Source organism: Myodes glareolus, chromosome 8 (assembly GCF_982192425.1).
Source record: "Myodes glareolus chromosome 8, mMyoGla1.1, whole genome shotgun sequence".
In the NCBI taxonomy this organism is placed as follows: domain Eukaryota; kingdom Metazoa; phylum Chordata; class Mammalia; order Rodentia; family Cricetidae; genus Myodes; species Myodes glareolus.
In genome coordinates, this window is record NC_142033.1 from 16,822,767 (window position 1) to 16,844,826 (window position 22,060).

The window sequence follows — 22,060 nt, forward strand, 5'->3', positions numbered from 1 at the left end:
GAATGAAAATACCAGACTTCCACCCCATGCAGACATCACTAACTAATCCTGTGGCCCATGCCAGCCCAGTCATAGAATCACTCATAGCGCAGCCACATCACTAGATTGTAATTAACACTGGGAGGAGGGATAGAGATGTACAAAATTAATTCTTCCCTTTTTAAAAAAATCCAAATTTAAGAATGGAGTCCTCCTCTCAGAAGTATTTGAATATTGCTAAGAGTTTCTTGAAGACACAGAAAGATGCTGTCGCCTTCCATCAACAACTAATGGTAGAATTCAGACCACAGGAAGCACAAGTGGTGAGGATTTGTTTAAACAGTGGTCAGAGGATGGGACTTACGATGTAACTCGTTCTGTGCAACTTTCCAGAAAACAGTCAATTAAAAAAAAAAACTTTTCATGCTGGCCTTTGAGATTGAGAAAAGGAAGGTTGAATAACCAGGGGACTCAAGAGATCTGCCTGTGTCTGTCCCCTCCCCAGGGTTGAGATTAAAAATGTATACTTCCTGCCTCCAGGCTCCTGTCTCTATTAGTTCCTGCCTTGGCTTCCCTTGATGAAGGACCTTTAAGGTAAGGTAAAATAAGCCTTTTCTCTCCCAAGTCACTTCCGGTCACTGGTGTCTGTCACAGCAACAGGAACCAAACTGGGACATGCAGCAACCAGTTTGCCGACTGCAACGCAACTGATTAACGTTGTGGTCTGGTTGATAGATGACATTGGTCTGACAGTGGCGTTATGCTTTCATTTTATTGCTTTTTGTAGTAACATGATTCAAGTAAGGGTTATAGAATCTTCTATTCCATTTTTCTTAAGAGCTGAACCTCATAATAGGACGAAGAGGGAGCCTGTAAACGTGTAACAGCTGAAAAGAAGAAAAAAAAATATGCAGTGAAAGAATCTGAGCTCAGGCAATAGTCATATATTTAATAAGACTTCACTAATGTGAACTATAAGTTCTATGTAGTGTTGCAAACCAGCCCTCTCCTGGGTTCAGGTCCCTCTCTCCTGACGCTGGGCATCGTTGCTGTGGTTTAGATATTGGTGTCAAGAGTGATATGTAAACTGCAGGAAAAGGAGCATCCTTTACGAATATTCTGTGAAATCGCAAACATGTGTTTGCTCACAAGGCTCTCCGCTGAGATGTTGACCATGCCTCAGGACAGCAATTTTCAATGAGGCTCTCAAAGGAGACTTTTGGAAGGTTACTATGGTAGTCTGTCTGTCTAGTCCTCCCTGAGAAGTTGACACTTTTCTGCCCCTTTCCCATCTTAGCCCTTTGAGACACTGTCTCTCTACAGTCTTGGCTAGCCTGAAGCTCACTGTGTAGCTCAGGCCAGCCTAGAACTTGCAGCCATCCTATTGTCCGAGCATCCCAAGAGCTGTTGAGTACAGGAATGTGCTGCCTCACCAGGGTTACCTTTCCAGGGACTCAAATGTCTCCCTTTTCGGATTCAGACAAAAAAATGCAGAAAAGCAGAGACTTGGGTTATTCAGAAACTGAGCAGTTCTAGCATGATGCAGTATTCCTGCCCTGCATATAAGGATTGGCATCCAGAGAAACACACGAGGACCTGAACTGGTTACTATGAACTCCTTAGTGTATGGTCTAAGTCAGAAACAAATGTCTGACACACAGGAAGGAATAAGCCATGGAAGCCAAGGATCACATCAAGCTTTAATATTTGACTGAGATAGAAATGTTTACCTCTGGTGTTTTATCTTTTTTTATTAGCAGCTCCACTTTCATCACCAATATTTGAGCCCTGGAAGGGAGATAAAAATCATAGGAAGAAAAGTTTGAGATAGTCGTGTTTCAGTTTAGGGAAGCACACTCATCTGAATTTTGAATGAAGATATAATCACACACACACACACACACACACACACACACACACACACTAGGAGGGGCAAGGACAGAGGGAGGGGGAGAGGGAGGGGAAACATTCTTCAAGTAACTTTTAGAAAAGGCACTGAAGTTCTTTTTATGTCCTACAAATGAATTCATCTATCTTTTCAGACAGCCCTTAAGGACACACTCGGGCAAATGCTAGATGGAGGTCAATGTCCTCTAATTAAAGTAAAACTATTTTAGCAAACTAATAATTTTTTATTGTGTTTTCAAAGATTAAGTCACTCAGCAAAGTAGGAGACTCTCAAGCCGGATAAAATATGTGTCTGATGTGTGTGCCTGCAAGTGTTTGTGTGTGTGCGTGTGTGTGCATGAGCATGCATGAGCACGCATGAGTGTGCATGAGCTGTGAAAACACCAGGAGCTGCTGGGAAAAAAATAATAAGAAAGAAAGTTAGAGATTTCGTCTCATGCTCCCCGAAGGCACCAGCTGGGGCTGACACTCTCAGATACCCGGCTCTCACCACGGCAGGTTCTACAGATGCCACAGCCACGGGAGTAAGAGGAGCAGGACCAGCTCCCTGATCTCCCTTACTTTCTTACTCTCAACTCCACATGTGCTGTCAACTGAGTGACCTCAGGAAGATCCAGAGAGAGCCAACAGCCACCTTAAAAGCCTTCCTTTCCTAGTACCATTGCCCTTCGCCCTTCCCAGCCGGCAATGACTTCCTTGGCAAGTCACTTTGACTCCATTGTACTGAGACGACAAGAGAGAGTTGAGGAGTTAGGAGCAATGGTGTAAGTCTATCCTGATTTACAGAGGACAGATGCTATTTTGTCTAAATTACACAAAAAAGACAGCAGGGATGGGAACCAAGTTTGCCTGACAGTTTTCTTACTGTCAGATGTCAGATGTCTACCGGGGACATCTAAACTTCAGTTTGGTGATGACTGCTCTCAAACCCAAGGGTCTTAGACTTGACAGGGAAGAGGAAGAACCAATAGGAAATTCTATTTTGTTCATCTTTCCTGAAGCACCAATAGAATTTCAGTGAAAGAACAGCAAACCTCTGGACGGAAACAGGCTTCGGGCTCCTGCACGTCGCTGCACCTCTCCCCGGTGGCACTGAACTTTGTGAGCAAGCACAGACGCTCCTCAGTTGTGATCTCTGGCATCCACTTCACTAGGTTGATGATAAACCTGTGCTCACAGACACCCAACAGAATCAGTGAATGACTCCTCTCTGCAGCCCCGCTTCTTCCTAGTGTTCATTACAGAAACACACATGTTCTAGGTTCAAATTCATGAGTGAAAAGTTTAAAGATTCCATTTTTGCAAGGGTCTTACGAAACTCTTTCTAATTTGTAGAATGGACTCTTGGGGAACTATATAGTCACAAACAAAAAAGTAGACCTTATTGAACATAGTAGATCTTCTAGAAGATTCATATCTAAATCATTTCCCTTTCCTCAGCTACTGCTGTTTCTATTATACTTGGTCCAGACAAGTGGCTGCATTCAAAATTATGGATCTTTATTCTTGGCCTTTAAACATTACCCTTTGCGTCTCTCCTGCTTTAAAACACTGGAATTCTCAAGACAAAACTCCCTATCATAGGAGATGGTGAAGTGGCTCATTGGATAAAGGTGCCTGCCACCATGGTAGACAAGCTGAGTCCCATTCCAGGACCCATAGGACAGAAGGAGAAAAATCAACCACTCCAAGCTGTCCTCTGACCTCTCATCTCGTGTACATGGTGTGTGCAGTGGCATGTGCACATTCATGTATGCACGCATGTATTGTCCTCTGACCTCTCATCTCGTGTACATGGTGCATGCAGTGGCATGTGCACATTCATGTGTGCACGCATGCATACACAAATTACTAAATAAATGTAATAACGTTTTTCAGTACCCACATAAAAAGAATCCACTTCATTTGCACCTGTCCAGTAGCTCTCTGGCTCACTGCCTGACCCTTTTTTCCAAATCCCCGCCTGATGGAAAGATGCTCCAAATTTCCAGTAAGAGAAAAAGAAAGCTAGATGTTTGTTTATAAACAATAGTGGCAAATACGCCATTTTGTTTTGTGGCTAGAAGACTAAACGATTTGTTGTATAACACAAATTGGATCAGCCGACGCACCAAGCCTTCACGCTAACGTTTCTGAGTCAGATGTGCCTTCGGGCTGTAGAAAGGGGCTGGGAGGGAGCTCGTACCTGTGTTTCTTATTTTGAAGGTCTTTATCCTCTTTATGAGCCTGACACCAGTCTTCACGCAAAGCTGGTATAAGTGCAGAGACCGATGGGAGCGCATAGGTCGTGTCTGCTTCCAAACGCCCAAAGCAGTGCCTTCTGAAGGCAAAGTCGGCTCTGCAGCAGTGGTCCACAGCGGGATTGATAGTTCGGTTTTCATTGACGCCACATAAATCTCCGAGAACTAATTCTGCCTATACCGATGAGAAGTGCAATGCGGATATGATTTCAAAACTCCAAGGACACTTAAAAAACTATGTATGGGTAGATGAACAGCTAGTACTGAAATCACTGGCAACCTTGCTTAGGAAAACAGGTACTCGCGAGACTGTGCTGTTGTACTGTGTTGCAAGAATTGAAAGGCCAAATGACAATACTACAGAAATTCAACCTATAGCAATTAAATGCCTACAGATTAATTTTTTTCAAGTTATATATGCAAAGTTTCTACTGTGTTCAGGGACTCGTGAACAGCCACTTCAAAGTGACAAGCAAACATGGTTTCTGGGTATATTCCCCTCCTGGTACTCTCCACCCCATTCCTAAAAGACTAGGCAGAAAGCAGCATTTCTTTTCTGAACTCTTCCTTTGGGGGCAAAGTGCAAAAACTGTAACACTATTTAAAATGGAAGGGATTCTGGTCTGTGATGTAGTGCAGGGGTAGCCTGCCTAGCATATATAAGAACTAAAAGAAGAATCCTCGAAAACGACATAGAACCTTCTCTTCTGATATTCAGGAATTCAAATGGTGGGCCAAAAAAGAAAGTAATCCTTCTTGCTTGGACAATGTTGAAAACAAAAGAGAAGAATAGAGATTTCGTATTAATCAGCAAGAAGAAGGAGCAGGTAAGAAAAGTCAAGTACCAGATCTGCAATCCCAGCACCCAAGGGTCAGAAGCAGGAGGATCACCACAACTTGGGAACAGCCTGGTCTAAATGGTAAATTCTAGGCCGGCTAAGACTTGACAGGAGAGTGTCTCAAAAACAGGAACAGGGAATAGACAGAACCCCAGTAGACATATTAATGTGGATGGGAGTGAAATCTCGTTGGCCACTCCTCCAGAGCTATGGGCAGTTGACATCTGGGGAGAGAGGAAGAGTTAGTCTTCCCCAGGGATGAGTCCCCCTAATTAGTTAACTAATGAAAAATGGTCAAACCTAAAAGCATCGCATCCAAGTAACACTGAATGGACTCATCAGGTTTTATTTATACATTTATCCGTGTGTGTGTGTGTGTGTGTGTGAGAGAGAGAGAGAGAGAGAGAGAGAGAGAGAGAGAGGAGAGAGAGAGAGAGAGAGAGAAACACCAATAATTAAAGAAAAAGAGGTCATGAATTTGAAAGGGAGTGGGGGGGCAATGATGTAATTGCATTTTAAGAACCGCAAACTACAAAAGGAAGAGTCAGGTACATGGGCCATACTCACCAAGTCATCAACGCAAGAAAACTCTTCACTCAGGGTGCAGCAGGTTGTCAACGCTGCCACCATTCCCTCACTGAGGGAGATCAGTTCTTCCATGGAGAGCTGGGGAGCTACCTTGGTGAACACGACAAGGTAACTGAAAGAAAACACACCTCTTTGGTTCTGGATGATGGCAGCAGATATCTGTTCTTCCTTGAATAGCTCCTGCACTCCAGATCAACCAAACCCATGATAGATAGGAACATTCAGCACCCAAACATGGTGATCCCCAGGCCATGTAGAACATGCTGGGCAGTAATGGCCTTGGCCAACAAGTAAAGTTCTTGAAATAGGTTGTGTTGATAAATAATAGGTGTTGTTTGTTTAGGTAAAAAAGATCTAAAAGGAGCATTCAGCAAACGTGTTAGGAACAAGATAAAGACAGCTGAGAACCTTAAGTGGACTGAGGTTGACATCATAACTAACAACAACTTTACAGGAATAATGAAATCACACTTGAACTGAAGATGCTGAACTTTAACAAATCCAATACTAGCATGATCATTATTTTTAAATCTAAATGAACTGCATATTATTTTTGAATTCTCATAAAAGCACCAAAAGGGTAAATATTACAATGCTAAGCAAATCTGCTGACAATTCAGTTATTCTAAGCTAATCATTGGTTTCCCAGAAAACAGTAGCCACCTGAAATTTTATCCATTCTCCTCTCACACAGGACAGAATCCAAGAATCCTGATTTGGAGGGGAGAAACCCAAGTTCACAGATACTAAAGCGTTACAGGAACATTCAGTCTAGAATCTAATATTTCTTTCATTTGTGACCTCCTTTCTGGTCAAGGACTCACATAAAGACTCAGTGTGAATTCTTGAGTTTTGTGTTCTTGTTCCTTCCTGGAGTTGATGAACTGGCATAACCGAAGGACTGACCTAATATTCTATATTTGAAAGATTATTTGCTCCTGGTCACAAGTGTTAGCCCAGTTATGCAGACAACCTACTGGAGTTTCAAGGCTTCCTTATCCAGCTCCTGGAAGTGTTTGCATTCTTGTTGAACCATTGCAAAGCTTTTCTTAGTCGTCTCATTGAATTTATCCTCCTGGAAATGAAAAGCAATCATCATTGCAAGCGTTTTATCTACAACTGGACCGAGTGGCAGGGTCAGCTTGTTGAGTATCTTTTCTGTTTACAGATTACATCCAAACTCTAATTGCTATGTACTTTTCATCAAACAGAAAGAATTTTAACTATTCAATCATAGATAAATGGTTCATATATCTCATCCTTTTTAGAGATTTAGGAATTAGAAGGCAAAATTTAAGTTTTATCTTGGCAATATCTATACTTGATCCTTATCTAGAACCAGAGAAGTTGTTCTCTGCATCGTTAGTGAAGGAGGGTAGCTTTGTGGGCTTACTCAGCTTTCCGAGGGTGACCCAGCTAATAAGTTTCTGTTGATGATTGTAGGTGTCTTTGTCTTCATTTGTGTCTTTTCCTGTCATCTAGGTTTAGAGTTTCAAGCCTCCCATAGTTGTCTTCAATTATTTGATGGACAATTTTTTTTTTTTGCCATGGCATAAATCGAACATTTTCATGGTGGTATGAGAGAGAACTGCACTGCAACCCATGGACACAGTGAGACAAATGTGTCTCCATGAAAAGTGAGAATTTCCTAGTACCATGATTCATCCTCAGATGTACAGCAGAATAGTTTATTAATGATGATGTCAGAGCATAAAGGACAATTAAAAAAACTTTTTTCTTATTACATTGCCTAAATTTAAATGATTATACACTGATTTTCACAGTATATGGGAGAAAAATATAAAATAAAACAAAAATAGTATAAAACAAAGGAATTGTGAAAAATTGCCAGATACTTCCTTTAATATATTGAGTTATATTTTATAAGTATATGAAGAGAAATGGAAAGTTATTCCTTTCAAAATGAAAACAAGAAACAAACACAAACAAATTTTATATAAAATTTAAAATAATATATCAAAACTTATATGAGATATTTTTTAGCTGGGAATTTCATAAACATTTGATCATATTCACTTTTTTGTTTAGGAAATTTTTGATATAATTTTAAAAATCAAACAAATACCTAAAATATAGCCACTTTTTGCACATGAATCTGAAGCCTGATCTTCACGCGAAATGTTGACAAAGGCGATGTTGAGGCAAACACTCTCAAGCATAGCTCTGGGACTCAACTCGGGCAAAAAAAAAAAAAATCTTCTAGAAGTTAACAGCAGTTTGTGTCAAATGGTTTTAAAAGTTTGCATATTTTGATCCCATTACCCCCTCAACTGATGCTCTCTCCTACAAATATTCAAGGAAATGTGTAGACTAGATTCCCATCTATGAATCATGTACAGAACTGCAATGCGAATCATGTAAACACGTTTCAAACATGCCCAGGGCCCACACACCGTGGGAGAGCAGGTGAGACAGTGACTGCGCATCATTACGACAGAGAGCCAAGCTTAGGAAGGGAAAGATTTTCTATGCTAGGGCCTGGGAGGCGCTGCTCCCTGGGACCTGTGCAGGGAACACAGCCACTTTACCACTTTGAGTTGAGCCCCGCACTGCTATTTCACACACTGACATTCTGGGCAGAAGAATAAATCTCTGTTGTTTAAGTCGCTAGCTGTGTGGCCACATTAGGAAACAAATATAGCACCGTGTAATATAAAATGGAAAGTTTCCTGCTATACTAACAGGTTCAAGCATTTTTCCAAGAAATGTACTTTATCGATATTATTTAAGAAATGTGCAAATACAGAAAAAGAAATATGAAAGAAAATATTTAGCATAATATTATACTAATAATATAATTCTGCAGTACATATACTGTATGTGTACTGTACAATTCTAATCAGAAAGTTTTAATAAAAAATGATGGCTATTTTTGGTTTTTGGAATCTACATCACTGGGACCTACCGCATTGCGGTAGCAACTTGCTGGGTTTTCTCTGCGGCAGCAATCTTCCAGGAGATCCTTGTACACTTTAGCAATTCTTAGAAGCTCTGCTGTAGAAAATTCAGTGTGTCTCCTGGAGTATTCGTGAAGAAACCTATGCCAACATTTATTATGTTAGAACTCACAGAAAGAACAAAAGACCCAACTCTGCTTTCAGTGAATCTAGTAAGATCTAAGACTCTGTTGTCAAAGCTAAATCTGGAGTTTAATCTGTTCATAGATCATTTTACACAAATTATTTCTGTAATATATTGCAGATTAACATTGTTTCCATGTCAGAGAGGATAGAATTGTTGGAATTATTTAAAAATAACTCGTAGAATAACTCAACACATGATACTGTTGTATCAAAACTATATCGTGTCTGAAGGATTCTAAGTCAACAGGCCACAGAGAAGTGTGCACACCTGTGTTGAGTTGCTCTGCTACTCACACTAGCTAAGAAATGGAATCGCAGGAAGATAAATAAGAAAATGTGATGATATGTACACAATGGTATTTCTTCATCCATAAGGAAAACATAAAATCATGACATTTGCAAGAGAATAGAGGGAACTGAGGATCATCATTATTGTAAGAGAAATAAATTAGCCTGACTCAAAAGGACAAACACTGTGTGCTGTGTGCTTCTGTCAATACAGAATCTAAATTTAAATGTGTGTGTGTGTGTGTGTGTGTGTGAGAGAGAGAGAGAGAGAGAGAGAGAGAGAGAGAGAGAGAGAGAGAGAGACAGAAGGAACGAGAAGAGTTCAACAGAAATCAGTGAGATTCACATGATTTAAAAGCAGAAGGAGAAAGATTGTGGGAGAAGACGGTAGGCAGAAAATGGAGGGCAGATGGTATAGAAGAAGGCAATGGGAGAATGGGATGAATAGGAACTAAGTACAGGGACATATAAATGTGAACATTCCAGAATGAAAACCATCACTTTGCACTGACTTTAAAAATCAATAATAACAGAAAATAAAGTGGACAGTTTAACTTGTCCTAGTGACAAATAAGATTCAGATTTAGTCCTGTGGCTTACACTCTGCTGATCTTCCCCTTAGGAACTGTGGGGTGACATTGCTGGACAGTCAAGCCTTTGACTTCCTAAGACCAGAAACCTGGGGTCAGTTCCTTACTCTGTTGGTTTTACCTGTGAAACTTGAACAAGCCACTTAATTCCTTTATTTCTCAATTTGCTCATTCAAGATACCAGGGGCAGCCATACTTATTCTATCAACTAGAATTAAAATGAATAGTCTGAATTATTTAGATATTTAGCCTATCGCATGGCTCATATAAAGCAGTAAACATTAGCCATCATTGCAATATCACCGTTGTTCAAAGTGTACTAATTTCAAGCCAAGATCTTTACAAATTGTTTGATACCAGTGAATTACATGGTGTCTAATCCCTCCACCCAAATTAGCAGAATAGAAATGTCATAATTTTGTTTGCCTTCTAAACTTTCAATAGAGAGTTATAGTACTCAGTAAAGAAGCTGTCCTTGTAAGAATCTCGTGTTTGACATATATTTTCGTCATCAGTAAATCTGAGATCTCTGGTAGATAAGTCTTCTGGTTTTTCTTCTTTATTGGTGTTAATGACGCAGACTTCACGCTCTGTTATTTTCTTCCCACAGCATTCTTTGATTTTACTCGAGATGAAATCTTGTTTTGAACAAATATGTTTCATGACCTGGCTCTGCATCGAATAAGGATAAGAGAAGTTTTGACACTCAAATTTTTTTCCAGACTGGCTTCTTCTTCATAAAAGAATGGCTGTTCAGAAAGTCAACCCTAAACATCACGTTAGTACCCAACCTATCAACAGAACCAATCATGAATGTAACAGCAGCACCCATCCATCAACGGATTAGATAAGGAATATTCACGTAAATTCTACACTAGCTTAATATTCATGAATTTTCCACATTAGTGCAACACTTTTCTTCCCTTAGGATTTTAGGTCAAATAATCATAAAAATGTAGGTGGGGGCTCTATCACAAACTTACATTCATTGTTAAGTATTATTGTTTTAAGTACTTTCTCCCCACTTCTCTGATACATTGAAATCTTCACTTCTTTAAAATTACTGTTTTTATCTACTTGGTCCTAGGGAAGTGGGCACACATGCCTGCCATGGCACACATGTAGGCGTCAGAGGATAACTTATGGAAGTTGGCTCTTTTCACCATATGGGTCCTGGGGACTAAACTCAGGTTCTCGGTCTTGAAAGCAAGTATCTTTACCCACTGACAGCTCATTGGTCTCACTGACAGCTCATTGGTCTCACTGGTACCTTATCTTCTAATATTGCTATACCCCATGAGACTTGTCTGTGCTCTCTGTGGTGGCCACTAAAGGCACAGCAACACATCTCATCTAATCTAGCTCTCTCGGGGACTAAACCTTTCTTTCCAAGGATGTAGCAAAACCCACAAATATTTGGTATTTGAATGAAATATTGGTTTGGGGACTAGAGGGCTAGATCTAGAGGTTAAGAATATGAACTGATCTTGCAGAGGACCCAGACTCTGTTCCTAGCAACCCCATGGTGGCACATAGCTGCCTATAACTCCAGTTCCAGAGGATCTAAAGCCCCCTGGGTTATGTAAGCACTTGCACAAATGTGGTACCCATGCATGCATGCACGCACATGCACACACACACACACACACACACACACACACACAAAATAAATCTTTTAAGGAGGGAGGGGATCTTGTGAAGGAAAGGCAAATAGACTATAGTCTTATAAGGGACAAAGGAGAAACTAGAATAAAAGGGTGAAATGAGGAGGAGGATGAAGGACAGAAAGAGAAAGATGACAGAGAGGAAGCAATATGGGGAGGGACAACTAACACTAAAGACCTATTGAAAAGCCATGTGACACCAACTACTACAGAAGCCCCCTAAAATTCATACAGGAATGAATGGGATTTAAATGGGGCTACCATATAACAAGGGAGAAAATGCCCCAACTAGGCACCTTAGGCTAACAAGTAAAACCCCAGTAACACGAACGGGTTACATCTTGTTGAGTTGTTGGCCAAGGTGTTCCAAAGATCTCCCCCAAACCTAGACTATTGTCAGTTCTGTGGGTTACTTCCCATGGCCCTATTGCTGAAGACACCATTTACTTCTGTCATTGAGCATGGAAAAATCTAGCTAGTGCCCAGCTGGATTCATACCTCCTGACTGGTATTCATGGTGCTCAAAGGTACCATGAACTCTACCAGGAGAGAAAAGTATTCACCAATATTGCCCAGTTACAAAGCCCATAACTACAGAAGTCACCTGACTGCAGGATACACTGGTACATCAGTGGCACGGATGGTATGCGAGCAACCAACCACATTTTATTGGATTTAAGGTCCACTCCATGAGACGAAATCCATGCCTGACACTACTAAAATAATCTGTATCACCAATAATAAAAACACAGAGACAGATATTGGTGTTCAAGCTGAAGATCAGAAAAGCCAAGCAACCAAGACACTAGGGAGCTCTTACCTCTACAAAAACTTCACACTGAAAGAAAGCGAGTTCCTGTCTCATCCTACCTTATATTCCTCTCTAGTTTTGGGATTAAAGGTGTGTACCACCACCACCTAGCCTCTATGGCTAACTAGTGTGGTTGCTGGGATTAAGGGTGTTTGCCACCACTGCCTGACATGTATGACTGACTAACGTGGTCAGCTTTGCACTCTGATCTTCAGGCAAGCTTTATTCATTAAAATAGAAATAATATACCACTACAGTGACTAAGAACCTGAGACTAGACAGGCCATGAGCCTAGAGGAAACCCTGCAACTATATTTGTTTTGCTAAAAATGAATATAGCATTAAAATGACTCCTAATGGTATATTGTTATACCCATAGGCCAGAGCACTATAGTCAGCTTTCAGCAGAGAATCTCCTTCTTGCAGTAGTTGGCAAACAACACAAAACTCACTACTGGTCAACGTTTAGAGAGTGGGAGACTTTGGAACACTGACTCCTGAATGGGATGTCCTTATCAAATCCTTCCTCTCAAGGTTTATGTCTCTATGTGGAAGAGGAAATAGAAAAACTATAAGAGCCAGAGGTGGTAAATGATTCCAAGAAAACAGAGTCTTCCAGACACAAGAGGGGAAAGTGGGCACAAAGTCCCAGTCCTAACCAAGAAACGTTTTACAACTCATACTTTCTGGGAGAGAGAAAATCAGTTTTCTCCAGTGAAGTGTCATCTGGTGAATCAATCACACTTCAGAGCAGGCCCCATGCTCAGGAGTGGCTGTTACTCAACACAAAATGAACTCCATGTGTGTGTGTGCATGTGTGTTTGTGCATGCATGTGTGTGTATGTGTGTGTGTGTGTGTGTGTGTGTGCGCGCACGCGTGTGTATGGGTGGGTGTGTATATATGGGTGGGTGTGTTTTGCTTGGGTATTGCTTTTTGGCTTGTTTTGTTTGTTTGTTTTTGTTTTTTCTGAGAGAGATAAAGAACATAAAGTTGAATGGGTCAGGAGGTGGTGAAGATCAGGTTGGGGGATGGAAAAGAATGTGACCAAACTATATTGTCTGAGAAAAAGGATTGATCAGGAAGTTAGCCATTACAGAAACTACCAGGTGAAGACTTCTCAAATAGAAGAAGCTTTCTTATTCATGTAATCCTTCCATATGGCTACTATAAATTTGAGGCTGTTCAAATAATCAAATGTATATCGTATATAAGAGAGGACCCTGTCTTCTCCTTTCGTAACTGCTCTTAGCTCTACAGAAGACTTGGTGGCAAGGGAACGAGGACGGTTGTCTTAGTCACACAGGACGAATTTTTAAGGCCGATGGCTCCCAATCCCCTCTCCAGACCCCCTGCACCTTCACACTCTCCCACACTCTCTGGGCACTTCAGGTCTCCTGATTGAACTCAATATATCCCTCCAATCTAGAAGCTTCTGGTGGACACTGAGGGCAAAGGACAAGATGAGTTCAAAGGCCAAGGTGAGAATGAAATAGGAATTGATACCGCATTTCCAGTGTTCATATCTCATCTGAAGCCAGTATTGTCCTAGGCAAAGCATGTCTTAAGTTCCTGAGAATTTATTTCTATTTTCAGTGAATGACAATTGAATTTCTTCCATTTCTCCATAAAGACATTAAAGAGGAGGAAATTTGAAATACAATATGATCCCTTAATTTCAACTACAAGCCATAAAAATTTAGATTATTATACTAATTTAGTATATTAGATTTAACATTATTAAACCCACATTTCCATAAACAACCAAATGCTACAAAAATAAATTATGAGTGACATTCCTTTAATTGGGTTACATTTGAGAATAAAATAATTTGGGAGGACATTTTCTGTCCCCTGCTTAATTTAAAGCAGATATTTCCCAAATCCTAAAATTGAAATTATTTAAATAATTAAAGCCTTCACAACAAAGCTTAATTTTAACTAGGAAGAAATTTGTAGGTTTTATTTTAGTTTTTAAATTGTTTTCCAACTTAATATTTTTATTGATTATTTGGGAATTCCATACAATGCACACCTATTATACCCTCCCACCCTTGTTTCCCCCACAAAAGGGGGGGGGGAATAAAAATAGCCCACTGGATCCTGGTCAAACTCCCAGTGGCCAGCCCCTTAAAGACAATTGAGTCTTTACGCACCTCCCCTGAAAAGGAGGAGGTGGGGAGTTACACTTCAGCCCGAGGGCTGGAGAGATGGCTCAGTGATCAAGCACTCTCCTTGTAAGCATGAGGACATGTATTTAAGCCCCAGGGCACGCACTTTAAATCTGTGTATTTTTAATGAGATTATGTTGCCGTTAAAATGTGTGAACAATTCCAACTCTGCAGCAGTATGTTTACTGGTATGTTCCTCAAGAAAAAACATTTTAAGGGGTACCAGATGCTGGGGTGGTGATGTGGGATTCCTCTCTGCATGCTGTGAATAGCATTGGTTAATAAAGAAGCTGTATTGGGCCTGTGATAGGATAGAGCAGAGCTAGGCGGGGAAAACTAAACTGAATGCTGGGAGAAAGGAGGGTGGAATCAAGAAGAAGCCATGTAGCCCTGCCATAGCCGGACGGAATTTTATCCAGAAAGCCACAGCCATGTAGAGATACACAGATTACTAGAAATGGGTTAAATTAACATATAAGAGCTAACTGATAAGAAGCTAGAGCTACTGGGCCAAGCAGTGATCAATTAACGCAGTTTCTTTGTGGTTATTTTGAGTCTGGGCAGCTGGGAACAAATGAACAAGTAGCCTCCTACAAAAGGGTGGGTGCAAGAATTGGGGAGATGTTGGTCAAAGACAAAATTTTGGATCTATAGGAGAAATAATTTCAGAAATTTTATTGTAGACTGTAGTTAATAAACGTGAAAATTGCCAGGGAAGTAAGTTGAATGTACTCTTCCCACAAAACATATGTATGTAAATGTGTACAATATTTATTTGTCAATTAGAAAGAAAGGAAGGGAGGGAGGGAGGAAAGAAGATTATTTGAAATTATTTGAAAAGAAATTAGGAAACCAAATAAACCAAATTTTAAGAAAACAATAATGTCATTTTCTGAGGTTTACTAAGGGCTTGTGATATAAAAGAGAATAATTACTCATGGGCATGAAGAGATAGGGATGGCAGAAAACAGGAGTTCTAACCTAGTACGGTCCCTGCTCACAGTTGTCCATTACATATTTTATGAAGAACTAGAAGAGAGGAGCCTTGAAGTCTCTAAACATAAAGAAAGGACAGACTGATAACACCTGAGTTGATCAGGATACATTGTACACATAGATGTATCACAATATTGCACTGAATGTCATAGCTATGAGCAATTTCCTGTGATAATTGAATATAAAGTTAAAAATAACTATTGTAATCAGTTTCTTGCTTTCTTTGAGAGAAATTTACCTGGCTTCGGACACACTGCACAACATCCCCTTCACAGCACCCATCGTACATGGAAGAAACATCTTCTAAGATAGAAGTAAGGTCCTTAAATCCAATCTTGGGGAACTTTTTACTGAATGCAGCAGTGTTTCTGGAAAGATCATTGATAGGCCACTAAGAACATTTGATAGCCAACAGATGAAGAAGAAGGTCCTTTCTCGTGTAACACAAATTGTGTAAGTATCAAAGACAAGCGAGGTCATGATTTGTGCACAGATGCTCTTATCAACAGCTGCTGGTGTTGTTAAAGTCTCTATGGTCACTTGGCAAGTTGAAGGCTGGGCATTTTGCCACCTCCACCCCCAATTCTAGATTCCAACTAAAAATGACCTGAGAAAGTCTCTGACCCATATTTACAACAGTCAAACATACCATGTGAGCTGATGGCAGATACAGAAAAAAATATTGCACTCACTATAGCATGCGAATTGATGGCAGTTATAGAAAAAAACATCACACACACTATCCAAAGTGCATCTCAGAACAACTTCCTTTCCCTTGGCATCCTCTCAACTCTGTGTCTTTTACCATCTTGCCTTAAAGACCTTGTTTTGAGCTATCCATGTAGACTCATCATTCCCAAACCCTTAAGACCCAGGAAGATTATCAAAAAACCTCATCAGCCATTTAACAGAAACAACAACAACCAAAAAGATGTGTACCACAAGCAAGAAAATACGAGAGACACAATACAAAACTCACATAGAGTTTAAGACTTTGGGTCCAAATTTTATAAGGGCTCCACAAACATTTCCTTGGTAAGAAGAGGATGCTTTTAAATATTGTGTGATAGGAGTTGCCTGAAAGATAAAGAAAATTCTGTTGAAATTAGACCCAAATCTCACTGTTTTCGTAGTTTTTAATTACACATAAATCAACAACTCCAGAAAATTTTCAGCTACAGAAAATACTCAGAGTTTTATCTTAGTAAATTTCCATGTTGAAAGAAATGTGTATCTTAAAATGTGGATTTTAATGGCACAATAAAAATGGAGAGCTAGTATTCCTGATGACAGCATTGCACATGGTAAGAGAAGGCCACTACTAGCATGATTCCATCTTGTGATTAAAGCCAAAAGAAAGTTTGCCATGGACAAGAGGCACCATGTCAGCATTTATGCTGGACATTCCTGCTTTCTTGGGCTTTCTTCTAGTTTATAAGGAAAATAAAACCCAAAGTGGGATCCTGGCAATCGGTGAAAGTCTTTCATAGGCTTCGGGTAAATGGTACACTCTATCAGTGGGTGACCAATGAACTTACCATCAGTGAGTGTGGTAAGATAACACTGAATGTGGACAACATTCTTTCTGTAATGTTTAATTTTAAGTAAAGATCTGGAGCTATGGCATTGGGCATTTTCATCCCCTTGATGAAACAAGCGTGGTACCCACCTTGGCCTGAAAGCAGGTGGCTTTCTCTTGCTCCTCACAACATGTGGCCGCCGCCTCCTCAAACTGAGCAGCCACAGTTAGAAGAACAGGGGAGAAGACAAAGGGGTTTCTCCTGGCAACCTCATATATATAGCTATAAAACACGAAGGTTTTTAAAAGAGAGAAGGGAAAGGGAGAAGGAGAAGGATAATTGTCAAGGAAAAGGAAGGGTGGGGAGAAGAAGACAAGAAAAATAAGATGTAAAAAATGAAGGGAATGTTAAGAAAGGCCAACTACTGCTAGAAAAAGCAATGTGACCCAGTCACCAGAAGCAGCCGTTCCCAGGCCTCAGCATTGCAGCTGCTAACTCCAACTTAAGGACGACTGGCAGTTCTCATCCTGAGCTGTGTGTTTTCTCCTCTCCTCCCTACCTCTGACATAGGAAGCCTGCCTCCCTACTATGTTAGAGAACAATATCTAAACACGCCACATCCAGGTTTCAAGGATTAAATTCAAACAAACATGTGGTTGTTTCAAAGCACAATAACTTTACAAAAAAAATCTTTCCTTCTGCAATCGCAACATTATTGCGAAGAAATCTGAGGCTGAATGTTCAATACTTTAGGTCTTCCCAAGGTAAAACATACAACTGCCTTTGGGAAGAAAACGCTTCCAGGCTCACGTGTCCGAGCTAGCAGATGCTGTATTTACACCTCTGTTCTGTGGGTCATCACATTAGAGGATCTAGGGCGCTGATGTAAGAGTCTTAAGAGCAGGGTCTATGGCTACAGTCTCACTGAGTACAGATCCCAACACAATAAACATTGAGTAATGACCTCATGAATTAGTCTATTCCTCAATGAATCCAGACATGCAAAAATAGAGAAAAGCAGAAGATGGTTGGAAAACAAAACTTTAAGACTAAAAAAGAAAAAAGAATAGATAACAAGAACAATACTGTATTATTGTTCCTTTTGATACCAAATCCTTTTGATAATATATCAAAATCCTTTTGATACCAAAATTAAACTTACAGATTTAGAAAAGATCCACTGTTATTTTTGTAAGCTTGGCATTTCTCTTCTGGATCCAGAGAAGGGAAAGGGGGCAGAAAGCCTGTGTTAGCTTTCTTGTTGTAGAAGAAACAGAGGCGCCTTGCAACGCTGGTTTTACCGCAGCAGTGAGAACAGTTGTACTTCTGTGGCAGACCTTCCGTGGCACAGATCACGTCCTGGATGGCCTCATTCTGCACAGCAGAGAAAACAGTGTTCTGTCACAGCAAAGCTCTTCCACCTCCTGAGGAGGCTCAGGGGACCCAAAGGACAGCGCTATCTTTGGGGTAAATGTTATCGCTTCCACGATTATCTACAGAATGGTTTTAGCCATGGCCTTGGGTGATCATCCCACACTTTAAGAAACTTCATCCTGCAGCAATCATCCTCTCCTGGTCCTATTTCTTTAATGCTTATATTTCAGTTCTAGAATAGACATCACATTGGCAAATCACCACGTGTTCCTTATGCTTGTTGAAAGCGGTCTTTGGAAATGAGGAGGCTCTCCCTTGTCTCAGATTCAAGCATATTTATTTCAAGTGTCCTCTAAAATTCCCTGTATGGGCCAGGCTGGTTACCTAATTCTGTGACAGGGAGAAAGGAGATCACAAATACCTAAGAATATTAACCACACTGTGCTCTTTCTCATAGAGGTTAGCGTTGTTCATCCCATGATATAAAAATGCCTGCAGTGGGATGAAAAGCCACATGCTCATTAGTGGAGAGGAAGCTCTGACGTCCTGCAAACCTCCAATCGGGAACTTCCGCCAGACATTTTCAGAAGGGCTTGCCCAGTCATTTCTCTTGAGTGTTTCAAGCATCCAATTTGATAATGTCACTTTTGTTTGTTCTCTGCATTGTTCCTGTCACTTCTAGCTGTTGTAAGCACACACCACTACACAGAAAACTCTATGTGTCTAGAGCACCATTCTCAGATCTTGTTTGGATAAGAATCCCACGCAGTTTACAGTTTACTTACTGCTGTTTTGGAACACTCCGGAAGTGTCCCATCAGCCAAGCACCTATCCCTGTAATCCATCATGACTCTTGCCAGCTTTTCCACTTCGTCAAAGGATGCTTCCTGGACATATTGAGCAACTGCGATGATGGTCCTGCAATAGTCCACGGAGGACACACAGTGATCTTCTGCAGAATTTCTAGCTGGGTCTAAAAATAGCTCATAGACATGGATAACGTATTTACTCTTAATACAGCTGCTATCTAATTCAGTTATCTGGGAGAAGCATTTGCCTTCCTAGAATGTGTCAGACAACAGTAGAGCAAGCCCCATAACCAAAGGGAATCCAGAACAACTCACAGGTATGCTGTGTTCTCCTCGATGAATTTCTGGATAGCTTGGAAGGGATTTGAAAAGCAAGAATGGTTAAGTTACTCCATATCCTTATATTTTAACATTTTCCTAATAAATATCTTTACAGGTTACTCAAGTGTGAAACTCTAAAACGCTGATGGTAGGAGTATTTTAACATGTTTAATAAGGAATGTAAAAGTCACACTCACGTACACAACAAATATGAAACCTAATCACAGTTGACTATGTATTGAGGAAATATAAATTGAATTGTTTTTAGTTAAACTAAAGCTGAGCAGATTTTAGCGTTTCCAGTGATAGTCCGCCATTTCCTTCCCACGTGTCTATCATTTATATATCATTTACAGGAGGAACCATGTGAAGATTCGTGGATCAGTAAGGTCATCAAGGCAAGGTATGGCGATATGCCTGGTGGCAGCCGGGGTAGTTTTTAGTGCTAGCCATGTGATCGTGAGTTTTGCCCAAAATCACAGATTCCTTCTCATGTTTTCCACATGGACTACATTTTGCAGTGCTTATCTTTTAAAAAATATTGTTCTTGGCACTAGGAAAAAAACAACAAAGATCAATAAAGACACCTTTCTTGAACCTCGGTTTCCTGTGCACTCACATGACTGAAACTCAATTTAGAATATAAATATTCATCGTGAATGCTTTGTAATCCTTAAGCAAAGGACCAGAAAAGATTTAGGAGGAGTGCCATATGAATTAAGACTGAAAAAGTATTTTAAAAATTACACTGGGAGAGTAAGACTCCCAGTCTTAAATGTAGAGAACACATGTGAGCAAAAGCACAACAGCAGGAAACCTTGAGACATATTTGGAGACACACAACCCATTTCATAAGAAGAATGAGGTCTCTTTTAGAGTTTAAATTATGGGAATCTTGCATGTATACCAAGAAATGTGGGCTTCAGTTGGTGCCCACTGAGATCTTTATATGACATAGAAATATGATCATGTTTATACATTAAGAAACACCAGACAATGAAGCATCCTATGTGCTGGACCCTCCCTCAGTGGCCAAGAAATGGAAAGTGATCAGAACTACTGGTCAAGTAGGAAGAAGGAAGAATAATTAGATGAAATATAATTGGAAGATCATTAGGGGACTGTAACAATTGTTCTATTAAAAAAACAGCAGGACCTGAATTTTTCTGGGAGTAATAAAAAGGAAAGAAAACATAGTTATAAAAGCCATTAAATAGACAAAAGTAGCGGGATCTGAAATGGGTTGTTGTGTGGAGAAAGAAGAGGAGGACCTCCAGAATTGGCATATTATCAAGCTTGTGACTGACATCACTAACAGGTACCTTGTGGGTTGTCTGGTAGGTTACGACACAGGACCACTGCGATCTGCTAGATGTTTTGTGAAAATTACATTCATTTTTTACATTTATTTTCTGAGATTATAATATCATTAAATCATTCCCTCTCCCAATCTTCCCATTTACCTCTTCTTGCTCTCTTTCAAATCTATGGCCTATTTTTTCATTAATTGTTGTTACATACATTATATATAATATAGAGATATACTTTCAATACATAAATATAACCTGCTCACCCCATACAGCTGCTTTTTAATTTGATATGTGTGTATGTTTTCTGGACTGACAAAAAGTAAATTACATTCATGTACACAAGATAAATGAATGTATCTTTCTGGCCAGAAAGATTTAAGAAGACCTTCCTTTGGATAAAAAATTTCAAAGTTTCCCCATTTGGACATAAAACAATGTGAAAATCACACTTTCCTTCAGACTGGCATCTCCTTGCATAGTCTTATCAGAGAGCTGAAGGAGGGAGCAGGCAGGCTCTCATAGACCCCAAAGGTATTTACCATCTAGCTGGGAGACATGCTGGACAACCAAACATTTTTTAAAGATTGTATATAAGCTTTTATATATGTGTACATGTATATACTGACTGTATCTATTGTTCTTCTGTTAGAATAAATATACCTGGCACAAGAAATTACTAATATTGTGAAGTCCAAATTATATATAAAGGCACTTTCTGTCCAATATAGATTACTGTCCATTTTTGAGTTCAAACACCCTGCAGACTGGGTAATATGAAATGAAAATCTGCATGTTGTTTAAAATTACTGACCAGTATACATAAATGAAGAAAAGAGAGAAAAAAATAAAACCACAAGTAATTAAAAATTTAAAAGGCCAAGGAAAAGTAATTACCCCAATTTAGTCATTCCCTAATGATATACAAGATAATTCCTTACCTACATCCTGAGGCTTTGTGGGTAGGACTAGGAATTCAGTCAAAGAGAACAAGGAAAAAATAAAGCCTATAAATTTTAAGTGTTTCATGTTAAAGCAAAAAGGAGATAATGTGACTGTGGCAAAATCAACTTTTTATCATATTCTTTGACCTTACAGTTGTTAAAAAGTAACCTAGCTAATCTATGTCTGAAATGCAGAGACTTTTTTGTCACGGTGCAAATTTCTTGCTAATTATTAACTAGGGAAAAACTATGCTATGTTTAACTAGCAGAAAATTTTCTTGTGTTGCCCAAAACCAAAAGAAAAAAGTCCATGGGTGAAAGAGAAAAAGAGTAGCTAACACATTAAGAAGGAAATGTACTGTAAAAGCATTAAGTTTCTGGGGCCTTGAAGGTAGGACATTCTACAAAGTACTTGCCTGGAAGTAAAAAAACCTGAGTTTAGTCACCAGAACTTGTGTAACTCTAGATCTGCTAGTGAACACTTCTAACCACCCAATGCCAAAGAGTATGGCTGGGCAGGTCCCCGAGACTCTGCAGCCAGCCAGTCTACACCGTTTGATGATGTTCAGGCCACTGAGAGACTCTAACAGTCACACACACACACACACA

At 39.9% G+C, this 22,060-nt stretch overlaps 1 protein-coding gene across 1 annotated transcript; it reads right to left on the reverse strand.

Annotated features, from left to right (window-relative positions):
- Positions 1–732: 732 nt before the first annotated feature.
- Positions 733–21,603, reverse strand: Afm (afamin). The gene is made up of 15 exons (XM_048425250.3): positions 21,449–21,603; positions 19,195–19,231; positions 18,856–18,988; positions 17,859–18,070; positions 16,846–16,978; positions 16,156–16,253; positions 15,415–15,544; positions 9,994–10,208; positions 8,481–8,613; positions 6,532–6,629; positions 5,534–5,666; positions 4,073–4,302; positions 2,922–3,054; positions 1,710–1,767; positions 733–866 (listed from the first exon to the last, which is right to left on the reverse strand). Exons 1-14 carry the CDS (start codon positions 21,534–21,536, stop codon positions 1,720–1,722), a joined length of 1,821 nt encoding a protein of 606 aa, XP_048281207.3. The 5' UTR covers positions 21,537–21,603; the 3' UTR covers positions 733–866; positions 1,710–1,719.
- Between the last annotated feature and the right edge of the window lie 457 nt (positions 21,604–22,060).